Consider the following 25,144-nt stretch of genomic DNA (forward strand, 5'->3'; position numbering starts at 1 on the left):
AGGCTGGAGTGGACCCAAAGGACAGTGACTCTATTGGCACATCAGTGTGTTGGCGGTTCAGGTACTTTATTTGTCCTCTAAATTGGAAAGCCTAGAGCAGGTAAGGTACAGGCAAACAGGCTGGTAATGGGTCTGGGCCTCACTATAAGGGAGGGGGCACTGGTGAGAGGGGCACACCCACAGAGAATGGTGTATGGGACCAGCACGTACATGTACCAAACATGCTCTTCCCATTCCCCCTACCATGTGATGCTTAGAAGAGACATGGAAATCTGCTGTTCACACAGAGAAATTACTTATACTCACTCTGTACCAGGTTCCTCTCAGCAAGGGAGCTTACCATCCACCAAAACCCTCCATCTACCTACCCCTCCATCCATCAATCCAACCATCCACCCACCTACCTATCTATCCAATTATCCTTCAGTCTATCTATCTACTCAGTCCATCCATTCATCCATCCATCCATCCATCTGCCTGCCTATCCACCTACCCTTCCATTTATTCATTCACCCACCCATCTACCTATCCATCTACCCACCTTTTACCTATCTATCCATTACCTACTCACCTACCCATCTATCCTTCAATTCATTCATCTATACATCATCCCTCAATCCACCCATGCATCCACCCATTCTTCCATCCTTTAACCTACCCTTTATCTACCCAGCCACCTATTCATTCATCCATCCACTAATCCACCATCAGTTCATCCACCAGCACATCCATCCATCCATAACAGAGTTATTTATCTTTGCTGGCCAAGCTCTTCCAGCAAAATGCATTCACCATCTTCCTTCACTCACTCATTGATGAAGGCGACTTGCTGTAACTCTACTTTTAGGTTGCACTAAACACTACCTCCTAGGAATTCTTTCCTACAACTAGACGTTCAGCTCTTCTCTTCCCCCATGCATCTCCTTGGCACCCAGCACAGGCCAGTAGATGTGTTGAAAAGAAAGGGAGAACAAGGGCCTGGGAACAAACAGCATGGCAGAGGCCTGCAAATGACCTGCCAGCAGCCAGTGCATGGTGTCAGAGCAACTGGTCAGGCTGCCCAAACCCTTGGCTCTCTATCCATTGCTGCCCTCCCTCATCTCTTCTGCTCACCTGGCTCAGGGCCACTGTGAAGCTCCAGGCTATGAGCTGGGATTGATTCAGAAGCCAGGTAACATTAGACAGACCCTGTGTTGTGAGAGGCAGTGGCCACATTCATACCCTGCCCTCTGAGCAATGCTGTGACCCCAGCACCCCTCTATCCTACAGATCCCACTGCAGGGAACATGCAGCTTTAAATCCCAAACCCTCAGCACTTGTCTAATGGGAAGGACATGGAGGGGCTAGGGGCTGGGTCACACCCAGCTCCTTATATATGCTACATCAAGGCCCACAGAACAGAAAGTGTGGCAAGGGGAATGTGTGACTCTCAGTGACTGGGTGACTCTGCCAGCCTCTGGGTTCCACCTGCCTGAAAAGAGGTCAGGAGGCCTGCTGGACTCCCTCTTGTCAGCTCTAGGTGTATTTCTTGAGTTCTCTGGGGTCACCAGTGGTTGCACACAAGCTGCTGGCTCGTGGAGGAAGAAGGGGATGGGGCTTCAAAAAGACCTCAGTCTCCAGCCTCCATCTCTCTTCTGAAATGTGATGGTGACCCCTCCCCTGCCTCCTGGTATAATGTTGCTGCTGAGTGGCCATGTGCACATTGAGCAGTCCACAGCTCACTTGTAGACAATGGGAAGGACAGAAGCAAATGGAGGCAGACACTGGTGAGTGCTGGGAAGAAGCGCAGGGGTCACAGGACAGGCATGCTGGCCCAGATAACAGTATGGTAGGGGGAAGGGCTGCAAAAAGGAAAGGCCACTTCAGGAGAGAGCTGAAAAAGAATTTAGCCAGGGGAAGGGGGGCAGGGTGGACAGGGAGAGTATTCCAGAAAGACAAATGGTCACCTTCAGGCTGGGGCAGAGTGCAGGATGGGAGAACAGCATGAAGGGTCTGGTGCGGTTTGGAAGGAACTCTGTGTGCATGGTGGGGGAAGGGGAGGGGGGAAGAGCAGAGCAGAGCAGACAGTAAGGCTGCACAATGGCGGTGAGTGCTGCTGCAGGACCTGGGCCAAGAGGCCAGAGGGTCACCTGGTAGACTGGTCCCTCCTGCCCCATGGCAGAGAATAAGACCAGTCATTGTTGGGCCTGTTTCCTGGTCCACACTGGGCTGCCATGCAGTCTCCACCATCTGAATCCATCTGCGTCTCGACAGCAGGCAGTAGATGAAAGGGGAGCTTCTCAATCTCATGACTGAGCCTGCAGCAAGCGCACTTCCACCCAGCTTGAAAGAAAGGCGATTCCTGACAAGGGGTGGCAGTTCTGGAGCCAGTATGGGGGCAAAAGGGGCCCCAAAGTGGCTGTGTGGCTGCCCCACCTTGCCCGGGGCTGCCCCCACTGTTGACTTCTTGCCTGTAGCTCCAGCCAGAGCCATTCAACCTCCTGTCCTCTTGCTTCCACTGGCCAGAATAGCTCAAGCTTCCTACAAGGTCAGTGTATGGCTGGGGCTCCCCGCAAAGTGCTCAGTGGGTCACCTGCTCCCTGAGTCTGCAGAACTCAAGCAGGGGCTCCTCCCTGATGGCTAATCTTGGCCCAGTAGCCACATATGCTCTGTGACACAATGGCAGGCTTACTGGAATCGACGCCCAATTAGGTGATCGTTGTTCCAGCTCCTCCATTAAGCTTGGAAAGCACAGTCTATTCCACATGCAGAATTAACAGGAGACAAGTAGCTCTGTGGCCTGGCGCTCCACAGCAGAATGAGGTAATAGGAACAATTTCCTTTGGAAATATTCTGCACTTGGGTGGAGGTGGATAGGACTCTTTCATGTGCCTTGGATTCTATTTTTAAAACTTGGATTGAACTACTGGTCATCAATGTGACTTGAGGTTGCCTGTACTCTGCTCCCCTGAAATCTCGGAAAGCTAGGATGCAGCATTGTGAGCTCAGGGCTCTCTGCCTCATTCCAGGCCACAGGCACATGGCCACACAGTGTCCTTAGCCCCAAGACAGGTCTGTCCTCTGTTACTACCTGTAACTGTAAGAAAGACTTTCCTAACTCCAGTTGCTCAAATGCATCTGCACAATGTCTCCAACCCTGTGCAGCCTGTGCTGACTCCTTACTTCATATTCTCCTCCAGCCAAGGCTCTATACACTTCAATTCAGACTAAACAACACTATCCATGAAAAGGCCTAGAGGCATGGCTCAAGTGGTAGAACACCTGCCTGACAAGTCTGACGCCCCAAGTTCAAACCCCAGTACCACCAAAAATAAAAAACTATCCATAAAATTAGACATCTGATGGGCTTATTTTCCTAATACATATTAAAATAGACATGTACTAAAACAATAAATAAAAACACTTACTCATGTAGTTTTCTCCCACAATCAGCCAGGAACTTGAAATTAGGGCTATGATGCTGCCCTAATCCTAGGCACCTTCTCAAAGTATTTCTAAAACCCACCAGTATTTAGAAACCCACCAGTATTTCTAAAGCCCAGAGGTCTGTCTTATTGTCATAATAAGAAAAGAGATGAGGTGGCCCAAACAATGTACACATATGTGAGTAAATGTAAAAATGATTAAAAAAAAAAAGAAAGAAAAGAGATGAGTGGGAGTGGGACAAAGCAGACCAATGGCTTCTCCTGCCTTCCCATGGCCTGTAAAGAGTGAAGAGGATATCCTAACGGGTGGGGGGGGGGATTATTCCTCTTCCCACTATCCCAGTTGCAGAGGCTGGCTCTACCTGGGCCATCTGGGTAAGGCCCGAATGCAGCCCCTCCCTCTTCTCTCCCTTCCCCAGGATCCAGGAAGCTAAATCCACACCTTCCAGTTTTCCAGCTGCCCAAAGGGAAGCTCCAGGTAGAACCAGAGGGGAGGGCTCCATGACAGCCGTGTGCTACATGGGCAAAGGTCTATGGGGTTATTAGAGAGCAATAGCTCTAGGCCATCCAGGTCTGGGTGTGGGTTGGGGGAAAGGAGTTTCAACAGTTGCTCCCTAGCCCACCAGGCTCCCTCCCCATCATGCTACAAAGCTAACAGGTCTGTGCTAAACATTCCTAGGGTCTGGACTTAGCATCATCAGCCTCCAGATAATAAGCCAGCTCATCCTTGGGGCTTCCAGACCACCAGCTGGCACAGGCCAATTGGTTCAATGACCCCTTGGGACCCACCAGCCACTTTGGGGGCTCTGGCATCATGTTGTACAGGCAGGTCATCTGCTGAGTGATCTCTTAGACATCCCTGGCCATGACCCAGACTTGGTCCAAGTGCATGTGTGTGTCCTGTGTCCACTGCCTAATTCTGCTGGGCACACAGCCCCCACCCCCTGATTGGTGACCTAATCACTTCACACATCACCTTCACCACTTGCTCTCCCCTGGGTCCTCTAATGAGCTCACCTGCCTGAGCTGGAATAGTCATTTCCTATGTTCTAAGGAGGTGAACACCTCGGTAACTTGCACAGCATCTTCAGCTACCGCCAAAGAGGAGCTGTGGGTGCTGATCCCTCCTTCTGTTCCTCCCTCTGAAGACCTGAGTGTCACACACTTGTCTGGCCAACACTCCATGGGAAAGGCCTGTGTCCGCTTGTGTGCAAAAGAAAGGAAAAGACTACATCGCTAAGCTGCTAAGCTGCCAGGTAGCTCCACTGGGCTCAGCTGGCTTCCTGGTGAAGGGAAGAAAGAGGTCCCTGGATAACGCACAACCAACTGGAAGAGGAATGCTGACTTGCAGCACAACCAACCAAAACCTGTCCAGCAACCAGCCTGGAGCTGAGGGTTTTCACACCCTGGAAGCAGAAGCAGGGCCTGTCTGGTGTTGGCCTCAGGCCTATCGGAGCTGTTCAGCTACACAACTGTTCCTGGGCCTAGGGATAGCTGCCCTCCTCTCACCTGGTCACATTCTTAGGCACCACTCATCTCTCCTGCTTTGGAACCCCAGCAAGTCCTCTCTCTAGAAGTGGAGACTCAGCTGAACAGTACAAACAAATGAGGTTAGCTCAGGGAGGCAAGGAAACCCCTTGCACATCCAAAAACTTGATCATTAATTTACTCCCTTGTTCCAAAACCTTCCATGGATTCCTATTTCCTACCACATCCACTTGCTGCCAGATCCCATCTGACTTATCTCATCTCATTCTCCCACAGGCTACTGTGCCCTGGCTTAGATCACCTCTGCCCCAGCCGCCTGGCAAGGGTCATACAAGGTTTACCCAGGGTGCAGGTACAAAGGAAGGAAACGGACCTCTCCCTGTTTTAGAGGAGTCCCTTTGGCCCAGGTCACATGTAGGCAAGGTCAAACACAGGTTAGGAACCACTGAGGAGCTTGGGGGAGTATGTGCCCTGCTTGGGCACCGAGCCTGACAGAGGGTTGGGGAAGAATTAACATGGTGCATCCTTGCTTTGGAGCTCCAGAAGCAGGGATAAAGAATGAGGACTGTATCCACTTCTAAGGAACAGCTTCCACAGACACAGCAGTGCAGGTGTGCACTAAATCTCTGTACAGATGGTTTCCCAAGGGCAGCTCAGATGTGGGTAAGATTCCCTAGGACAAAGGCGACTGGTGCTGTGCTTCCCCATGAGCTGCTCTTATCCAGTGGGTCATGTTAAATACTTGACTGCTGCCTGGCTGGGAGGGTAACATGAAGCACATCTAAGGACTGCTCATCCAGACACAGGAAGATCCCAGGAGCATCTCAAGCATGGTGAGGCTGCTGAACTCTGTACCTCTAACATGGGTCCCACTCCTCCAAGGCCCATGGCTCTGAAACTCTCCAGCTGGTCCTGTGGGGGAAGGGCATTCCTAAGGGTCCGGAGCTGCATAGGAGGCAGCACTGGAGCAACATCAGGCCAGGAAGCAAGGACCAGGCTAAGTATCCCAGTGTGGGAGCCAGGTACTTACTATCAGCAACTTCCCTTGATCCTGGGCTCCTCTGGGAAGGGGCTCCTTCTGCTGATGACCAGAACTTGCGGGAAGGGAGCTAGGGGGCTGTCTCGGATGGAGAACATGGTCAAATATTCCTTTGCAGTTGGGTAGGGGCTCCTCCCCTGACTGCGTCCATATCTGATTAGGTTGGATGCCCCTCCCCAGGTTCTCTGGGGAAGGTTAATAAGCATCCAGGACTGAAGATTACCTTGAAGCCAGGTACCTGGTGACTCCCACATTCTGAAGGAGCCTAAGAAGGGAATGGCTGATTAGTCAAGACTGGACAAGCTAGGCATGGTGACTTAAGCTTGTAATCCTAGCTACTCAGGAGGTAAAGATCAGGAGGATCGAGGTTCAAGGCTAGTCCAGTCAAAAAAGTTCCTGAGATTTCATTTTAACCAGTAAAAAACTGGGTATGGTGGGGTGCACCCATCATCCTAGCTATGTGAGAAGCATAAACAGGAGGACCTTGGTCCGTACATAAAGCAAGACCCTGTACCAAAAATACCTAAAGAAAAAAGGGCTGGGGGGTGTGGCTCAAGCCTGCCTGGCAAACACAAGGTCCTGAGTTCAAACCCCAGTACTGCCAAAAAGAGAAAGAGAGAGAAGAGGGAGAGAAAGAGGGAGAGAAAGAGGGAGGGAGGGAGGGAGGGAGGACCACACAACATCTCTGGGCCAGTGCAATATCACCAGGTCAGAAGTGAGTAGTAGGCCAGCCACATGGCACAGGAAGGCCAAAGGGAGACTGGCAAGCTAATCTTAGTACAATGAGGCACTGGCTGGGATCACAAAATTTGATACTCTTCATAACAAAGCCACTTTGCCATTGTATGGAAGCCTGGGTCCCAGTCCAGTGCCTTCAAGGAGACAGCTGTATCATTTGGAGAGATGCGGGAGAAGAGGGAAGACAATGGGGTGTGGGGATGAGAGACCTGTTGTGACTATTTAGGTCCCAGAGAGAGTCCAGTGCAGCTGCCCCTGCCTGTTGCTCAGTGATGGCAGCTGATTTGTAACACTGACCAGTGTTTCTGGACAGTCACCTGGTCTGGCCCAGCTGACTGTGGGCCTGGTGCATGCCTGGCCCTGAGCTGGGTCTTAAGTTGTCTCTAGCCCTCTGTGTTTCCTCAGCCTGGGAGGCACTGAGCATCCAGTCAGAAGCAGCAACAGCTCCCCAGATGCTGGGGAGGCCCTGGTCCTGCTGATGCAGCATCCTCTCTAGACATAGCACAGGTGGCCTGCCAGGTGGTAGAGCTGAAAAGAAGCCCATTTCCTTCCCCTCTAGACATCCCCCTCCCATAAGCCCACCTGGCTGGCACTGCTGGGACTTCTGCATTCCTCTGGCCTAACTGTATCAGTCTTTTCTCATGGAGCTGTGACACCTAGGCAGAGCACCACTTCCTGTGAAGCCTCATTATCTCATCTGTACACTAGGCCTCCTCTACCCTGAGACAAAAAACATGAAAGAGCTCCTGGGGCTAGAGAGTCTAGTAGCTGGTCAGTACACAGGGCATACAGTCCCTGAGGTCTTCAGGTGTGTCATGAGCCAAGCCCTTGCCCCGCTGTGGGGTGAATAAGGCCTTCCTGGAGAAGCATCTTCATGTTCCAACTCAGGTTTGGTGCCACAGGACACCATCCCTCTGAGGATCAAAACCCTGTGATGTTAGCCTGGCCTAAAGATGGTGGGCAGCCCCACACAGAGAGCAAAGGTCCAGTGGGAAGGCTGACCAAGCAGGACCCCTACCCCACCCCACCATGCACCTTTGGCCACAGATGGGGAGATAGCAAAGGTCTGCCGTAAGGGTGTCCTGGCCATTAGGAGGAAGGCTGGGCCCTGTGCCTAGCCCATCACTACATCTTTCCCAACTCCCCATACACCAGGCATCAAGCATTGAGCTGGTCACCTCATGGGTTCACCCTATACCTGCAGGGCCAGGCAGGGCCAAAGGAAGTGGGGGAGGTAGGGCAGCACATGCTGTGTCCAAGGGAGCAGCTGTGACATAGCCCCCAGTGACTAGTCTACATTGGGACATGGCCAGGGCCACCACAGCATCTAAACTGTCCCAGCAAGTCAGAAATGGAGATTCCCCAAGCCACTTTCTGGGCTGGTGGAGTGGCTCAAGTGGTAGAGTGCCTGCCTAGCAAGCATGAGGCCTGGAGTTCAAACCCAGTGCCACCAAAAAAGAAAAAGAAATCCCAAGCCACTCCCTTATTTCTTAAAGCATTGCATTGGCCATGTTCAGCCCATGAGCAGCCTGGGCACTGCCTGTGATAGATCTCAGAGGACTCAGGAGGTGAGCCTGAGACTCAGAGATGGCTGTATTAGGCTCAGCTCAGGATGGTGACTCAATCCCATGTCTTTCTGCACAGCCGGGTCCCCAAGGTGCCTGCCAGCTGGCCACAACTACTCAGAGGAGGAAGAGCCTGGCCTGGCATTGGGACTATGCAAAAGCTTCACTCCTGGGCCCAGTGGGTCAAACTTGGTCATCTAGATTCAGTCACCTGCTCTGACCTTTCTTTGATGGCAGCAAGGCAACACGTCCCAAGTCCACAGATGAACAGAATGGCTTCCTGACACTGGTCTAAGTCTGGGCCTGGGAAGATGCCAGGCCCTGGCCCCCAGGGGCTCCCAACCAGGGTTTCTGCCTCCTGTACTGGCACTTCTTGGAGGAAACTCCAAGGAGGGAAGTAAGTATGGAGGCAACTCAGGCATTGTGGCCTCTGTTCATCCCTGCCCCAGGACCTTTGCTGATTGGTACTCTCCCATTCACATTGTCTCCTTCCTGAGGTCACTGGGATTCCTTTGCCAGTAGAAGCCCAGGTGGCTTGCTATGGCATGAGGCCTCTGAGAGCAGGGCTCCCCATGCATTCAGACCCTGTGCTTCCTGAAGCCTGATGGACCCATATCCACCCTCTGTTTCCAGACTGTGTATTCTCACGAGCAGAGCAGCTGCACCAGGCAGCCAGCCTTGGGGGCTTACCAGTGCGAGCGCAGGAAGTTCAGAAGAAGGATGACGCTGCCCAGGGAGTAGCAGGCCAAGGAGGGGGACCCAAAGGCTTTGCTCAGCTTGCGTGTTTTCTGTTCCCATCTCGCCACCTACACCAATGGTCAGAAAACAACAGCAAGACATGAGGTACTGGCTGAGGAGAGTCTGGGGTGGGGTGTGGGCAAACAAGTCTCTCTCTGCATTCCCAGGCTCCAGCGCCCAGTTCCAAGTAAGAATTGCAAAAGTATATCTGCCTACATCTCAGGGTGAGAGCCACAGGACTTCTACACTCCCTTGGTCCAGTCTGAATGGACAGCAGGGCCAGCTGCCAACCAAATAATGTGAGCCCACAGAGAAGCACATCCCTGGGCCAAGACCAGGGCAGACTCTCAGGCTCCTGGAGGCTGCAGCATCCCATCAATACATAGGCTCTCAGCAAACAAGAAGCAAAGGCTGCCAAAGGAAGGCTTAGAATACCAGAGGCACAGATCAGGTCTGTGGCCCAGCTCTGGCCATCAGGAACTCCCAGGGGTGCATCCAAGTGGCAGTTGAAGGAAGGGAAGCCCCCCAGTGGCACCCTGCACTCTGCCTAAGAATCTCTTGAAGGCATACGCTTTCAAATGTGTGATTTTTAGTCTCAGAATCCTTTCATATTTTCTAGAAAATGACGTCTAGATCCTCAACATTCAGCAGCTAGCATGAAGGAGAGTAAGCATACAGCTCCCCCGCTTCTCAGCTGGCTCCACCACCCTGAGCTTCCTGCAGATCCTGGCCTAGTTGCTCAGCAGCACTGTGCCTGGCACCCTGATGGTTCATATGCAAGGCATGGAGTGGGAGAAGGGAAGGAAGGGCAGGGAGGATGCAAAAGTGCACACAGTCTGGGCTCAGAATATGAAACCATCCATACATGCATATGTATTTGTAGCCAACCCCCAACTTACAGTGTATCAACTTAGAATTTTTGGACTTTGTGATGATGCAAAAGTGATACATTTTCAGTAGAAATTGGACTTTGAATTTTGAATTTGGTTCTATGCTGGGCTAGTGATATGCAATCCCATCCTCTCTCGCAATGCTGGGCAGTGGTAGAGGGTGCAGCTCCATCAGCCACAGGATCACAAGGGAGAACAACTGACACTCTGCAGTGCACTGTGTAACCAGAACTTTTTGGAATCGGGATTCAATAAACAACATGAGTTATTCAACACTCTATTAGAAATTAGGCTGCAATTTTGCTGTACTGTGAGCTAATGTGTTCTCAGCATGTTGAAGGCAGTGAGGCTGAGCTGTGATGTTCAGTGGGTTAGATGAGTTAAGTGCATTTTTGACTTACGATATTTTCAGTTTACAATGACTCTATCAGCCTGGAGCCCCACTGTAGGTTAAGTATGTTAGGAAGGGTCTCAAAGGCCTCTTTCCATGCTAACACTGCTATCCTGGGTGACATGGGGCTATCTATCACCATCCTGGCCCCTTGATGGCTGTCTGCTGCCCAGCCTGGCTTCCCAGAGGACCTGTACCTTTCCCGGAAACTGGTCAGCATTGGGGAGTCATCACCAGTCCAAGGCCACCTACTCCGTCTCCCAGGAGGCAGCTCCAGAGCTGAGTCCCAGAGACCCTGGGCGCCAGTCAGGAATAGTGGAGGAGGGGTGCAGACTGAGGCTTACGGGAAGGAAAGCAAGGGAGGGGCTACCGGGCCTTCACCTCAATCAGTTTCCAGCACAGCCGCCAGCTCTTCTTGAAGGTAAACAGCCCTTTGACCTATCTGACAGGTGGCCTCTGCAGACCCAGTGGGAAGTTCAGTTCTCTCAGAAGGAAGAGGGGTGAGCAGATGGGGCTGGTGTAGGTAAGTATAGGGGTTCCAATGCCCAGTAGCCCCTGGAGGGCCCACGGCCAAAGACAACACACTCCTTAAGGCTGCTTCATGCTTTTCTTTTAATTTTTTAGATGAAACTCAAAGTGGCTTTTAATTATGAAACCATCACCATGACCTCATTTTAGAACACTTCCATCACCCCAAAGAGAAGCTTGAACCCATTAGCAGTCATACACACTGTCCCCCACCCTTTCCCCTCCCCAGACCCTGATAACCACCAGTCTGGATTTGCTATTTTGGACATTCCATGTAAACAGAATCAAACAACATATGGCCTTTTGTGTCTGGCTTCCTCCAATTTGCATGTCATCTTCAAGATTTGTCATGTTACTTATGTATGTGGACTTCAGTCTTTTAGGTGGCTGAATATTATTCCATTGTATAAAGATACCACATTTTGTATACCCAGGATCTAGGTGGTAGACATTTGATTTATACTTTTTGGCAGTTGTGAATAACACTGCTGTGAACATTCATGTCAAAGTTTTCTGTAGATACGTTTTGTCATTTCTCTTGGGTATATACCTAGCAGTGGGAATGCTAGGTCATATCAGAAAAGCCAAACTGTTTTCCACAGGGGTTGTACCATTTTGCATCCCCACCAGCAGTGTACAAAGGCTCCAGTTTCTCCATATCTTCTTCAACAGTTATTTTTTTTCTGGTTTTTAAAATCATAGCCATCCTAGTGGAGTGGTATCTCATGGCTTTCATTTGCATTAAAGCATCTTTTTATACATTCATTGGCCATTTATATACCTTCTTTAGAGAAATGCCCACTCAAATCCATCATTCACTTTTAAAATTGAGTTTATTGTCTTTTTACTGTTGAGTTATATTCACTGTATATATTCTGGAACTAGATGCTTAGCAGACATATGATTTAAAAACATCTCCCATTCTGTGTGTTGTCTTCCCTTTCTTAATAATATCCTTTTTTGGGTGTGGTGGTACACACCTGAAATCTCAGCTAGGCAGGAGGCAGATTTTGGAAGATTAGGTCCAAGGCTGGCCCCAGGCACAAAATGCAAGACCTTATCTGAAAAATAAAGCAAAAAGGACTAGAGGTAGGGCTCGCATTGGGAAGGGTCAACAAGTGGCTTGATGGGTCCTGGGCCAGAGGAAATAGCCAACTTGAATCCAGACTCAAGTCCAGTTCAAGCAAATATGCTGGGGATGAGGTCACAGAGGGGATGGGATCACAGAGGGAACTCGGGAAGGGAGCGAGGGGTCAGTAACTATTAAGAGTCCCAAGGAGTAGGCAATCCTCCCCATTCACAAACAGGGAGGCTGAAGCTCTAGGTTAGTTCTAGGGTCATGTGGCCAGAAACAGTTGTTACTGAACAATCCCTTGGACCCCAGCCCAGAGATCTTTCTAATCCCCAGGCCTAATTTTCTGATTTGCTTTCCAAATGTGCTAGCGTTGGCACACCATGTTCCACTAGTCTGTGACTGTAAGGCCCAACTTTGGGCCACTGATGTGTTTTTCTCCCAGTTGATAAGATAATGCTCTCAGGACATTGAACTCTGTTAGAAACCACGTAAGTTGTCATATCCGTGTACCTGAGGGACATTCCCAGCAGGCTCACATCATGGGGAGAGTACCACATGGAGAGTCAGGGCCTGGGGACTGCACTCCCTTTGCCCAATTCACCCTCTGCACTGAGGGAAGACAGTTTCTTTCTAGGGACCGTTATCCCATCTGTAGAATGGGGAGGTTGATGTTGGCAATCCCTGAGTTGCTAATGTTTCATCTCCTGGGAGTTCAACTTCTGCCTTTCAGAAACCCAGAACTTGGGGCTAGGAGAAGCACAGGAGTAGAGCACTTGCCTAGCGTAAGAGAGGCCCTGGCACTCCAGCACCATGGAAAAGGAAGAAAAAAAGAAAGAAGGAGGGGAGGAAGGAAGGAAGGGATGGAAGGAGGGATGGGCAGAGAGGGGAGGAAAAGAAAAGGAAAGGAAAAAAAAGAAAAGAAAAGAAACTCCATTCAGGGGTCAACGAACAAAGTGGTGGGGAAGAGGAGTGGATGGGTCAAGAGGACTTCTAGGGGATGAAGGTGTTTTAAATCTTGATGGGGGTCATGGTAACACAAGTGCAGACATCTGTCAAGACTGGGAAACTATACACTTAAAAGTGTGCATTTTATTGTATGTACAATATCCCTTCAGGAAGCTGACTGCTAAAATTCAAATCCTTGTAGAACCCGACCTCTAGGCTTAGAAGAGGGGGTACCAACGTCAAGGGTCCTACAGGCCCTCCCTTGTCCCTGAAGATAAGTCTCTCCTTCTGATTTAAAGAGGCCTCCTGACCAGGTCCAAGGACACCCAACTGTGAAAGGCAGGCCAGCCGGAATCCACACTCCCTCACTATCCCCACTTCACAATGTCATGCTGTGTGGTAAGAGGGAGGCCCCCCAGTAGCTGAGCAAGCTGAAGGCCTGGAAAAGCCCAGTAGGTCTCAGGTCTCTGCACTCCCCAGCCTGGCTCTGGTCCCCACTTTTGCTATTCTGGCAACCTTAGTGGGGGAGTGGCTTTCAGGACTACTCTGCCACCCACAGCCTCCCTCACACAGCGAATCCCACCTGTCCCTCAGCCTGGGAAAGGGCGGAAGATGAATTCGCTTTCAGAGCAATCTAATGACAGCCAAGGCTGTGTGGGAAAGGAAAAGAGGAAATGGCCAGCTTTGATTTGATCGCTGCTGTTATTTCAAGGCAATCAATAAATCAGCAGTCAGTGCAACTCCCTGGATCCAAGGTGATTTCCCTCCCAGCCTGATAGCTCTGCTGGCCCCTCTTCTGGTGCTCGGCTGCAAACTTCATCCAATTATGGGGCTGGAAGCAGACAGTGAGTGAGGCACCAGGGCTGTCGCCAGAGACCAGGGTTACATGCCGCAGGGGCCCTTGTGTGAGGCAGGAGGCAGGGTGACTGGGCACTCTGCTGTCACTGTTTCAGGTTGCAATCATCTCCCAAATTTCCAGAATCCCAGCTCACTCCTAAACTCCCTCTCCCTAAGTTTGCCAGACAGATACAGGAGTCCCTGGGGTAAACTAGAATGTCAGATGGACAAGTAATTGTTTGTCTATGTTGTCCCAAATATCACATGGGACTTCTCTTCATGCTGTTGTTTACTTGCAATTCACACTCCTGAGGGCCTGTACTTGTATTTGCTCCGGCCGCCCTGCCTCTCCACACTGGACCAGGAGCCACCAGCTCAGCTCCGTCACATACAGGCCACTACCTCCAAATGTTGATTCATCTTTTTTGTTGTTCTTTTTCAAATCTCTCCCACAGGTTCTACCCAAGGGCAGAAGAGAGGACGAGGCAGTAGAGCAGGAAGAAAACTGGAATGGGATAGAAGCCCAGGATGCCATCCACTGGTCTGCTGAATTTCTGTGGGCAGATCACTCAGCTACCCACAACTGTACTCAGTCAGCTGAAAATACAAAATACTCTTCCTTATCCACCTCCCAGTATGGTGGGAGGATCAGAGCAGGTGATGGATAGGAACAGTCTGGCACAAGTGTCTTGTCCAAAGTGTATGAATAGGACTCTTCCTTGGGTACAGGTCTCCAAAGGCAGGGACAACACCCTAATTACTTCTGGTCCATTCAGGTGGAGAAGGACTTCTGGCCAGTCCAGCATCATCTCACAGGAGGCAGGTATGTGCCTCTGTCTCTGGGGGCACACATCTGCCATTCCAGTCAAGAGGTATGCTCCTTCCTTGCAGTTTCCAGGCTTGATCCTTGGCCTCCCCAGGCACTGCATCTTTGGACTCAGATGGGTCTTAACCAGTGGTTCAAGATATGTTTTGGTCAAAATCATAGCAGTCAAAATACATCTGGAGCTAGAGTGTAGCTCAGTGGTAGAGTGTTTGCCTAGCATGCACAAGGCCCTAGGTTCAACCCCCAGCACTGCAAAAACAAAAATATATTTGATCCAACAATTCAACATTCTAAGTTTCCACATTAAAAATCCCAAACTTCCAGTTTGTGGTGATAAACCTCTATAATGAGACCACAGGAGGCCACAGCCCTGCACGGCCACCAGCAGCTGGAGTTGGGCAGCATCCTCCTGAGGATGGGACAGGAGCAATTTCCCCCATCATAATGGACTTCACTCACTGCTACAGTTTGGATGTTGAGTGTCTCCCAAAGGCCCATGTGTTAGAGACTTGGGCTGAAGTGTGGCATTACTGGAAGGTGATGGAGGCTTTAAGAGGTGAGGCATCATGGGACGTCTTCAGGTCACTGACGTGTTCTTTAAGGGATAGTGGGACCTCAGTTCTTTCCTCTTTCTCTCTTTACTTCTCTGCTGTGAGGTAAGCAGTTTTGCTCTGCCACACACCTCCACCATGATGTGCTTACCACAGGCCCAAAGCATGGGGCTAACCGATCATGGACTGAAACCTCTACAACTCTTTTTAAGTTGACCATCTCAAGTATCTACTAGAGTCACAGGAAGCTGACTGATACTCACTTCTATGACCTGATGGTCCACTGGAGGCTGCCATAGGGGGGGTCATGAGAGGTGCCTGTCAGGAAGCTAGCTGTGCATGCTATTGCCCACACATGCCGGATGCTCACACAGCCTACAGCTGGCACATGCAGTGACTTCACACTCCAAAGCCTTGGTGTGTGAACCCAGTATGTTGTCACTGCACCCCAAGCAATGCACAATCCTAGTCAGTGTCCACAGGAAGGAGAACTCTGTCTTCGTGAAGTTCCTGAGACAATGGGGGCTAAGACTTGTGATGTGTTAGAGCCACCAGCATCCCATGGTGAACTGTCCCTCCCTGCCTCGTGGACCCCAACACTGCCAGACTTGTAGGAAAAGGCTTGGGCACTACCTGTGCAAACAGAGCACATGACTGGCTATGCAGGTGACTTAAGACTCGCTTGGATCATGAAGCCAGGCTTACAAACAAGGTGACCTTGGGCCATTTCCTCTGCTTGAAATAACAGAGTTACTGTGGGATTACAGGAGATCGACAGGATGTGCTCAGTAAAAGGAGCTGCTGCCAACTACTAACCTGGCTGCCAGGGACACTGTGTTCTTGGGAGACCCTTTCCCAGGGATGCTGACAACCTAGAGGCAGTTATAAAACAAGACAGGGCCAGGATCTGCAGGATATACTAGCTTTTCAGTGCCCATAGCCCAAAGCCTAGACTCAGTCTCCAGCTCAAGAAGACTGAGAAATATCCTTCCACACCATCCATCCATTCATTCATTCATCCACCCACCCACTCATACACCCATCTATCCATCCATCCATACTCAACCATCCTTCCACTCACCCAGCCAGTCAGCCATCTACCCATCCATCCAGCATTTATTGGTAGTCTATTATAAGCCAGTTATGGTATTACAGTAAAATGCTTTGAAAAGAAAAAGGACCATAACAATGGTACTCATGTTTTTATGTCCTGTAATTAAATAATGATCATTAATGCCAGGTGTGCCTCGTTCACTGAAAACACCAGTTAGGCATAGTGAAGTATGCTTGTAATTCCAGCTACTCAGGAGGCAGAGATCAGGAGGATCATGGTTCAAGACCAGCACAGGCAAAACATTAGCAGACCGTATCTCAACAAATAAGCAGGGCAAGATGGAGTACATCTGTAATCCCAACTATGCAGGAGGTGTAAGTAGGAGGATCATAGTACAAAGTCGGCCCTCTACAAAAGTGAGACCATATCTGGAAGACAAACTCAAGCCAAAAGGGCTGGGGATATGGCTCAAGTCGGACAGCACTTGCCAAGTTCAATCCCTAGTACTCAACCCCCCCACCGCCCCCTAAAAAAAGACAGAATGAAACACCAAGGCCAGTTCCTCCAAGTACCCACTGGCCATAGCAAGAGCCACAGGAGGAGATCAACAGAACAGGCAGAGGCCTTAGGAGACAGCTCCTTCCACTCAGTGAAGGCTAGGAAGGTGTCAGAGTTGCCTTCTGGGGACTAGATGCTTTCTTGGAGACATCCTTTTATCTGTCCTTCACATTTCTTACATGTTCCGGAAGTGAGGGCTGCTCAGGGTGGGTTTTTAAAATACCTCATTTAAAGGGAGACAGGCTCCATCACATTCACCAAAGAACTATTAGGCATACATAATGGCAACTGGCAGGACAGCAGGCTATGCAGAGCATTGACTTCTGGGTTCAAACACCAGCTCCTCTACTTGCTACCCTAGGCAGATGATTTGCTCTCTCCCTTCCTCATTTTCCTGGTCTGTAAAATGCAGCTAATGATATACTGCCTCAGAGTCATTGTGAGGACTGAGGAATTATGTGCAGTAAACTTGGAGCACATGTCTCGAATGTGACTGTACATGGTGGTCATGCCATTCCTTTTCATCATGGTGTGGACAAGTAGGTGGGAGTGGAGCGACATAAAGAAGGCCAGATATTGGTCTGACAAGCTGCAACTAGACTGATAAGGAAAGTTTGTTGTGGCCCATGATCTCCAAGGAAGATAGACAGCACCAGTCCAGACTGGATTTTATGTGCGCTCAGGGCCAGGCACACCCCTTCCTGGCCACCCCTTGGCAGCCTCACGAGGCTCCTCCTCTCCCACTCAGCCTCCTTTTATGCTGAAATCCAACCAAGGCTCAGCTGTGGTCACAGGACCCTACCTGGATTCCTTAGCCAGGAGCCATGTCCCCCCTACCCCACCACCCCACCACAGCTAGTCTAGGTGTCCCAGCTGGGCTCTTGGAGCATGTTATATGGTCTTTGAACATTCCCAAACTGAAGCCAAAGGAAAAGGGCTTCGAGCCTGTAACTTCTGCTGAGAGAGCTGGGGCTTCCACCAGATTGCCAAAGCATCCCTAAAGAACTGCAGATGGAGCCCTGTTTCTTCCATTTGATGACACTGTCAGCCTGCTGCCCAGACAGCCTCCCACTGCTACTTTCTTTCTGCCTTCCTGCATCTTTTCCCAGCTCCTCCTGCTGCAGGTCCTCCTTCCAACCTCCCTCTGCCAACACAACTTACCCACTTCTTACCTCTTAAGCTGTCTCTGAGTGTCCTAGAGGACCCAGGCCACAGTCAGTACCTGCTCAAGCCTTAGAACACCTGCCAGGCAGTCCCCTGGTGACTTGTGGCCATGGCTTTACCAGTTCAAATGACATCTCATCTGTGTCTGCTTGATAAGCACTCATCTGTGTGAGTGAATGAATGAATGCAAGCTCCAGGGCTGTCTCTAAACTCTCCCCCTTTATCTGCCCACCTGGCAGGAAGACCAGATGGGGCCTGACCAGAAAGTTCCATCCACCAGTGTGTAAGGCTCTAGGGTGGGGCTGGCCTGCTGGAGGCCAGGCAGTGAGGGAAGCCACTGACCTGGATCTGGAGCTCCTCTCAGCAAGGATAGATTCTGGGACCCTGTAGGTCCAGAGAAGTTGAAGGAACACTTAAGGCTGCCAAGGCTACCAGGTGTCCCTTCCACCCCCACCAGACCCAATATGAGACCAGCTCCTCTGAGGTATACTTCCTTCCTAACCCGGGACAGAGGTTGCTGTGACACCATCAAACACACCTGTGCACACAGACAGAGCTGCATACTCAGCATCCAGGGCCTGGACCCCTCTCCCCTTACTATACCTAGACAGGGTAGATTGTGAACTCAGCAGAGCCCAGCATTCATCGTGGTCCCTGCTGAGCCAGGCAGCTCTTGGACCAGTGAGGCAGCACCTTACCCTGGTCTCCCCGACCTTGGTCTCCCACCTCCTTGCTGCTTCCACCCCCATGTGGCCTCACTCTCACCTGCCCTTCCCCTGACACCCAGCACCACTCTGTCCTTCAGTTGTTCACAACCCGGGTCCATCTAGAGGCCTGTCCAAGTCTAGATAGGGGACTTCTCCCTCTGGGGCACAGCCCCTCCAGAAAACAGAACCAGCAGGAAAACAGGCACTGCCTGTCATAGGACACAGCCTGCCTGTGGCCTCTGACAGTAATTACCTACAACTTCCACCTCCTGGGCAAGGAAATCAGTTAATGTCCAAGGTACACTCCAGATGTCCCCCTGTGGCAGATTCACATTTGCACTTGACTGCCTGGGAGAGGGTCCCCAATCACACTTGGGAACCAGGCACCAGCTGCCATTCCCAGCCAGTCCCCTACATGACCTTGATTCACACTTGAGTGTCTGTGGCAGGGGGCCTCAGGTCTCCCATGGTGCCGCAGTGTGGGGAGGGGGTCTGTAAAACTTCGTTCCTGCCTCTTCACACTGCTTGAGCCCTACCTCCATGACAACAGCCACAGAGAGCAGAAAAAACCACAAGAGAACCACAAGGAAGTCCAGCAGATGGTCCAGCACTGGGCTCTGGTCCATCAGTAGGGGGCAGGCAGCCCCACCCTGGACAGCGACTCAGAGGTAAAGGAAAGTGGGAAGATGTCTACCTACGGCTATGGTGTATGCTCCAGGATACATTGTTTAGCGAAAAGGCAGGTACAAGAGAATCTCAGCTACTTCTTTGTAGAGAATGACAAGCTGATCCTAACATTCATATGGATATTCAAGGGTCTCAAAATAGACAGCACTACCTTGAAAAAGAACAGACTGGAGGACTCACACTTCCTGATTCCAAACTTACAACAAAGCAACAGTAATCAAGCCTAAAGATTGACATAAAGACCAACACAGTAGAACAGAGCCCAGAAGTAAGCCCTCATACATATGTCAACTGATTTTCAACTAGGCTGTAAAAGCAAATGAGTGGGGAAAGAATAGTCTGTTCAACAAATAGTGCAGAGATAAGTGGATATTCACATGCAAAAGACTGAAGTTGGATCCTTACCTCCCACCACATACAAATTTCACTCAAAATGAATCAAAGACCCTAAAGGTAACAGCTAAGATTATGAAACTCATCCTGGCACAGTGGCTTAAGCCTATAATACTAGCTACTTGGGATGTAGAGACCAGAAGGATTACAGTTAGAGACCAGCCTGGGCAAAAAGTCCAAGAGAGACTTTGGTTCCAAACACTTAGCCAGGATGTTACCTGGAGGCTTGAGTGAGGCCAGACCTGCCACTCCAGAAATCCAAGAGATTGCTGATAAGATTAAACTACAGCTTGAAGAAAACAACAAATGAGACTGACCAAGAATTTAAAGCTATAGAATATAAAACTCAAGTAGTTGCTGGAACTAATTTGTACATTAAGATAACAGTAGGTGATGGTCAATATATTCATGTGAGTATTCAGAGCTCTTCCTGGACAAAATAAGGAGTTGGAACTTACTGATTATGACACAGGAAATGTGAAGATATGAGCTGACTAGCTTTTACCACTGATCCCCAAAATGATCTGATTCCTTCATATTACTGGCTAATAATCCTTGATACAGCTATCAATAAAGAAGCCCCATTTCAACCAATAAAAGCTGGTTGTGGTGGCATGTGCCTATCATCCCAGCTACATGGAAGCATAACCAGGAGGATTGCAGTCCAAGTCAGTCCAGGTGTAAAGCAAGACCCTATCTCAAAAATGACCAAGTCAAACAGTCTGGGGGCATGGGTTACATGACAGAGCTTGCCAAGCAAGCACAAGGCCCTGAGTTCAAGCTCCGGTACCCAAAAATTAAATAAACAAACTTCTAAACTCTTAGAAGAAAATATAGGTTTAAACCTTCATGACCTTGGACTAAATGATAGTTTCTCAGATACGACACCAAAAGCAACAAAAGTAAAAAATAAAGAAATTGGATCTCATCAAAAATTTAAACTTTTGTGCTTCAAAGAACACTTATGAAATTACAAAGGCAACCCTAAGAATGGGAGAAAATATTGGTAAATCATATATTTGATTAGGGAATCATATCTAATATATACAAAGTATTCTTACAACTCAATAATAACAAGACAAATACAAATGGCAGAAAATGAAAAGACTAACCATCCCGAGGCCTGGTACTCTCACTCCACTTTGTGTGTGTGTGTGTGTGTGTGTGTGTGTGTGTGTGTGTGTAGGTGGTTTATTTATTTATTTTTTATTTCTTTTATTCACATGTGCATACAATGTTTGGGTCATTTCTCCCCCTTACCCCCGCCCCGCCCCCTCCCTATCCCTCCACTCCCTCCCTCTCCCCACCACCCCCTTGATACCCGGCAGAAACTATTTTGCCCTTATCTCTAATTTTGTTGAAGAGAGACTATAAGCAATAATAGGAAGGATCAAGGGTTTTTGCTAGTTGAGATAAGGATAGCTATACAGGGAGTTGACTCGCATTGATTTCCTGTGCATGTGTGTTACATTCTAAATTAATGCTTCTCAAACTAACCTTTTCTCTAGTTCCTAGTCTCCTTCTCCTATTGGCTTCTGTCACTTTAAAGTTTCTGCATTAGTTTCTCTGCATTGAAGGCAACAAATGCTATCTAGTTTTTTGGGTGCCTTACCTATCCTCATACCTCCCTTCTGTGCTCTCGCTTTATCCTGTCTCACTCCCTTTCATGATGTAGAATGGGACAACCATTTCAGAAAGCAGTATGGCCATTTCTTTAAAAATTAAATACACATCTACCATTTGACCCAGCCATTCCACTCCAAGCTATTTACTCACAGAGAGGAAAGCAGCTGTCCATGCAAAGACTTAAACATGGATGTTTATAGCAGCTTTATTTGTAATAGCCAGATGGCCACCAATAGGTAGATGAGTAAACCACCTATGGCGTGTCTGTATGATATAATACTGCTGAGCAATAAAAAGCAACTATCAATGCATAAGACCTTAATTACTCATAAAATAACTATGCAGAGTGAAGGAAGCCAGGAAAAAAGTATATATTTATTTTTTAAAATCCTGATAATGCAAAATATTGACTAATGACGGAAAGCAAGTTAGTGACAGCCTGAGTTAGAGAAGAGATCAGAAAGGGGCTCAAGGAAACTAGGGGGAGAGGGAAGGAGATGGGTATATGTTCACAATCCTAATAGAAGAGATGGTTTCCTGTTGTATATTCATGTCAAAACTTTTTTTTTTTTTGATACAAGTCTCACTATGTAGCTCAGGCCAATCTTGAGCTCACAATTCTCCTGCCTCTGCCTCCTGAGTGCTGGTATTACAGGTGTGCACCACCACACCCAATTTTCATGTCAAAACTTAAATTGTAGCGGGAGAGGGAGGGCGTGGGGGGCAGGGGGGAGAAAAGGCCCAAACAATGTATGCACATAGGAATAAATGAAAAAAAAAGCCTTAAATCGTACACTTCATATAGGTATGGTGGATCACCTTCTCCAAAAAAGTTGTTTAAAAACAAAATTATTAATTTTTTAGAATGTGGTTAAATATGATGGTCATTTTTTTAAAAATCCTTCTCTATTAGAAACACATACTATATTTTATATGTCTATTAGATAGTTACAGATAAAGTAATATGGTGACAGAATTTGCTTTAAAACACTCCAGCAAACGAAGGGGTAGAGGAGAAAGGAGGAGGGGAAGAGGAGGTGGATGGTGCAGAGGACAACTCAAGCAAGGATGGTATTGTACTGTAAACCAATTCTTAATGTTTGGCAGTGGGCACAGTGGTATAGGGATCACTATACTACCCTAGGACACTATTCATAATAAAGGGTGAAAAAACAATGTGGGCCACTACTTACTACCTGTGAGCTTCACTCAGGGTTGGGGTCCTCACTGGGGAGCCTGGGATGCTGCCCTTCTCTTGAGTTTTATGTGAGGACTTTGGCTCAGTGTCTGATCTAATAATCAGAAGTGGCAGTGGTTCCTCCAATTCTGCTGCTCTCTCCTGTGTAACACACAGCCCTCAGAATACAGTTCCCAAATCTGTGGTGGGAGGGCAATGACAGAGTGATAATCACCACACTTGCTGTGAAGCACACATAAACCCTGCTGCTGAGTGCACAACAGAGGCCGCAAGGGACATTAGACCATTTCACAGAAGAACTTGTCCAAGGACAGACACACTGTGAGTAGATGAATCACATCCAGGGTCCAGTTCCAGTTGTGACCCCTTGTGGGTATGGCCCCAACACCCTCAGGGCCTCCCAGCTCCAACAGGAAAGCCCTGTACTGACCTACCTACTCATGCCATCCAGCCCTCCTGCCATCGCCTATCAGCACTGGCCTCCCTTTATCCACAGATCTGCCCCACAGGAAGTCCTGGCAGCATCTGTTCTAAGGTAGTGCCATGTATCCCCACAATTTCCCACTTGATCCCAGATGGCTGGAGGGGGTGGGTAAGCAAGAACAACAAACTCAAGACCCCAATTCACCTGTACCATTTCAATTGCCACACCCCAAGCTTCTGTCCTTGGCTCTATCCAACAAACTCAGGCCAAGTTCAAAGGCCTCCTACACCTGATGCTAGATTCCCCAGGAGAGACAGCACCTCAGGTCCAAAGCACACCCAGGTGCCTCCCAACTTTCCTCCTGGATTTAGAGGGCCTGGGGACATTGTCACCTCTAGCATGAGCTCACACTCTATTGGCATGCCTGCTAAAAACAGATCAGCAGGCAGAGTTCATGGAAGCCTGTCTGCAGTTAGCTCTTATAGATTTGGGCAGAAGAAAAATGGCTCAGAGCTGTCTCCTATGTCCCTTCCTGACCTGGCAGGAAAGTCATTAGGGCCTGCTTCCTGCTACCCTCTCCTCATAGGGGTCTGTCACAGGGGGAGGCTCCATGAAAAGCCCATGGATCTGCCATGACAAGGACCCTGGTCCTGTGCCTGGCTCTTTTGCATTCCCTTGGCTCTGCTTCTGAAAATGCCTCCCCCCTATGAGTGCAGATCCTGTCCCTGCAGGTCCCCAGTCTTCCTGCCACTGCAGAAGGCTACAGTTCCCACACAACTGACCCTCAGTCACATCCCTACCTGGCTCTCCAGCCTGCAGCCACCTCTCTCAATGCTGGTCTCAGGTGGGACCACTATGGCCAGCTTATATGGTCACCAGTCATGCTCTGCCTTGTGACCACCTCTTCTATCGTGGTATTTGTCTTTTGGGGAAAAACAGGAGGAAAGATAAGATAGGGAGGAAGAAGGAAGGGGGAAAGCCTGGAGGCTCTGGTACTCAAAGCTTTGGTCCTGAGGCTTGGCAAGGCAGATAAGCTAACAAATCCCCAGGTTCACCATCAGCCCAGGCACCTGGTCCTAGAGCCAGTGGAGTGGAGACAGCAGACAGCTGGGTTAGACGAGACCCTCGCGTGGCCTTGTTCTCCTGGGGATGGGGAGGTGTGGAGGTGCCTGGCACAGGACAGGGGTACAAGTGTCCTTCCCACTGCCTAACTTTCCAGGTGGCTTAGGGAATGTTTGCTGACTTGGGAAATGGGACCTCATTCTCTTGTTCAATCTGCCACCTCCAGGGAAAACTGGATCAGAAAGGACCAGGGAGTAGTCAGCCAGCAAAGGCCCTCAGAAGAAGGATGCTTGGCTACTGGGACCCACGGCATGGCCCATCCTAACTTCTGGCCTGCTCTCCCCTCCCTGAAGTGCAGTCCAGGGAGGGACTACACAAACCCTCAGGTCCCTCTGGTCCCACAGTGGTAGAAAGAGTATGCTAAAAGGACGAGTGCCAAGCTGGTGGAGTGGCTCAAGTGGTCAAGCACCTGCCTAGCAAGTGTGAAGCCCTGACTTCAAACCCCAGTGCCACCAATAAAAAAAAGTGCAGAGATGAGCGCCTCTCCCCACCTTTAACAGTTGGAAGCAGGGAACTTTCTAGACACCCCATCATTCAATCAGAGTACCACAGCTCTGCCAAAGAAGAGAATAGGGGGCTGTGCATCGCTGAGAATGCAGGCATCATATTTTTCCCTTTTCCTGTATGAATACAGTCAAAAGGAAATGAGAGGTAATTGCTTTATCAAAAGGTCACTTTGAGATTCATTTCAATCTGTGTGAGCTTTTCTACCACATTTATCATGTTTGAATTCTGCCCAGCTTTTTTAGATTTTTCTTTTTCTTTTAAAGCAAAGTCTACCTGTTCCAGCCTACTGGAAAAATAGCCTAAGGGCAACTCCTTGACTCTTAACCAAATACAGAACAAACTCCTGGAGGCCATTGTGGTCAATATTGACATGGACTTCAACCTGCCTTGAAAAGGAAACTCGAAAGTATCTGGTGAGCGCAGAGTGGTTGTCTGGATACGCGGGGTTCGGGTAAGCAGCTGGGCCCAGCATTTAGCAGGCCTTTTATGGGAATCCCTAGTGGGTGGGCAGCAACACACATTCATCATCATTATCATCTTTAGCTAGCCATGCCTACTGTCAGCCAGTTTCAGGGCTAGTTTTGTTTTTCTAAAGAAAGATTAGTAGATTTTATGAAGGGGGAACTTTAGAAAAAATTAGATCAGATTAATCAGGTAAAATTTACATA

The 25,144-nt window shown here is 49.3% G+C and overlaps 1 protein-coding gene across 6 annotated transcripts in view; it reads right to left on the reverse strand.

Moving 5' to 3' along the window:
* Positions 1-25,144, reverse strand: part of Pemt (phosphatidylethanolamine N-methyltransferase) — a 76,917-nt gene that overhangs the window by 8,672 nt on the left and 43,101 nt on the right. For all 6 annotated transcript variants that reach the window (XM_020180301.2, XM_020180302.2, XM_074046656.1 and 3 more), the window contains one exon: positions 8,946-9,061. In XM_020180301.2, coding sequence (XP_020035890.1) covers positions 8,946-9,061 — 116 coding nt within the window. The remainder of the gene's footprint in view (positions 1-8,945; positions 9,062-25,144) is intronic.

The sequence above is a fragment of the Castor canadensis genome, chromosome 11 (genome assembly GCF_047511655.1).
Source record: "Castor canadensis chromosome 11, mCasCan1.hap1v2, whole genome shotgun sequence".
Classification (NCBI taxonomy): Eukaryota; Metazoa; Chordata; class Mammalia; order Rodentia; family Castoridae; genus Castor; species Castor canadensis.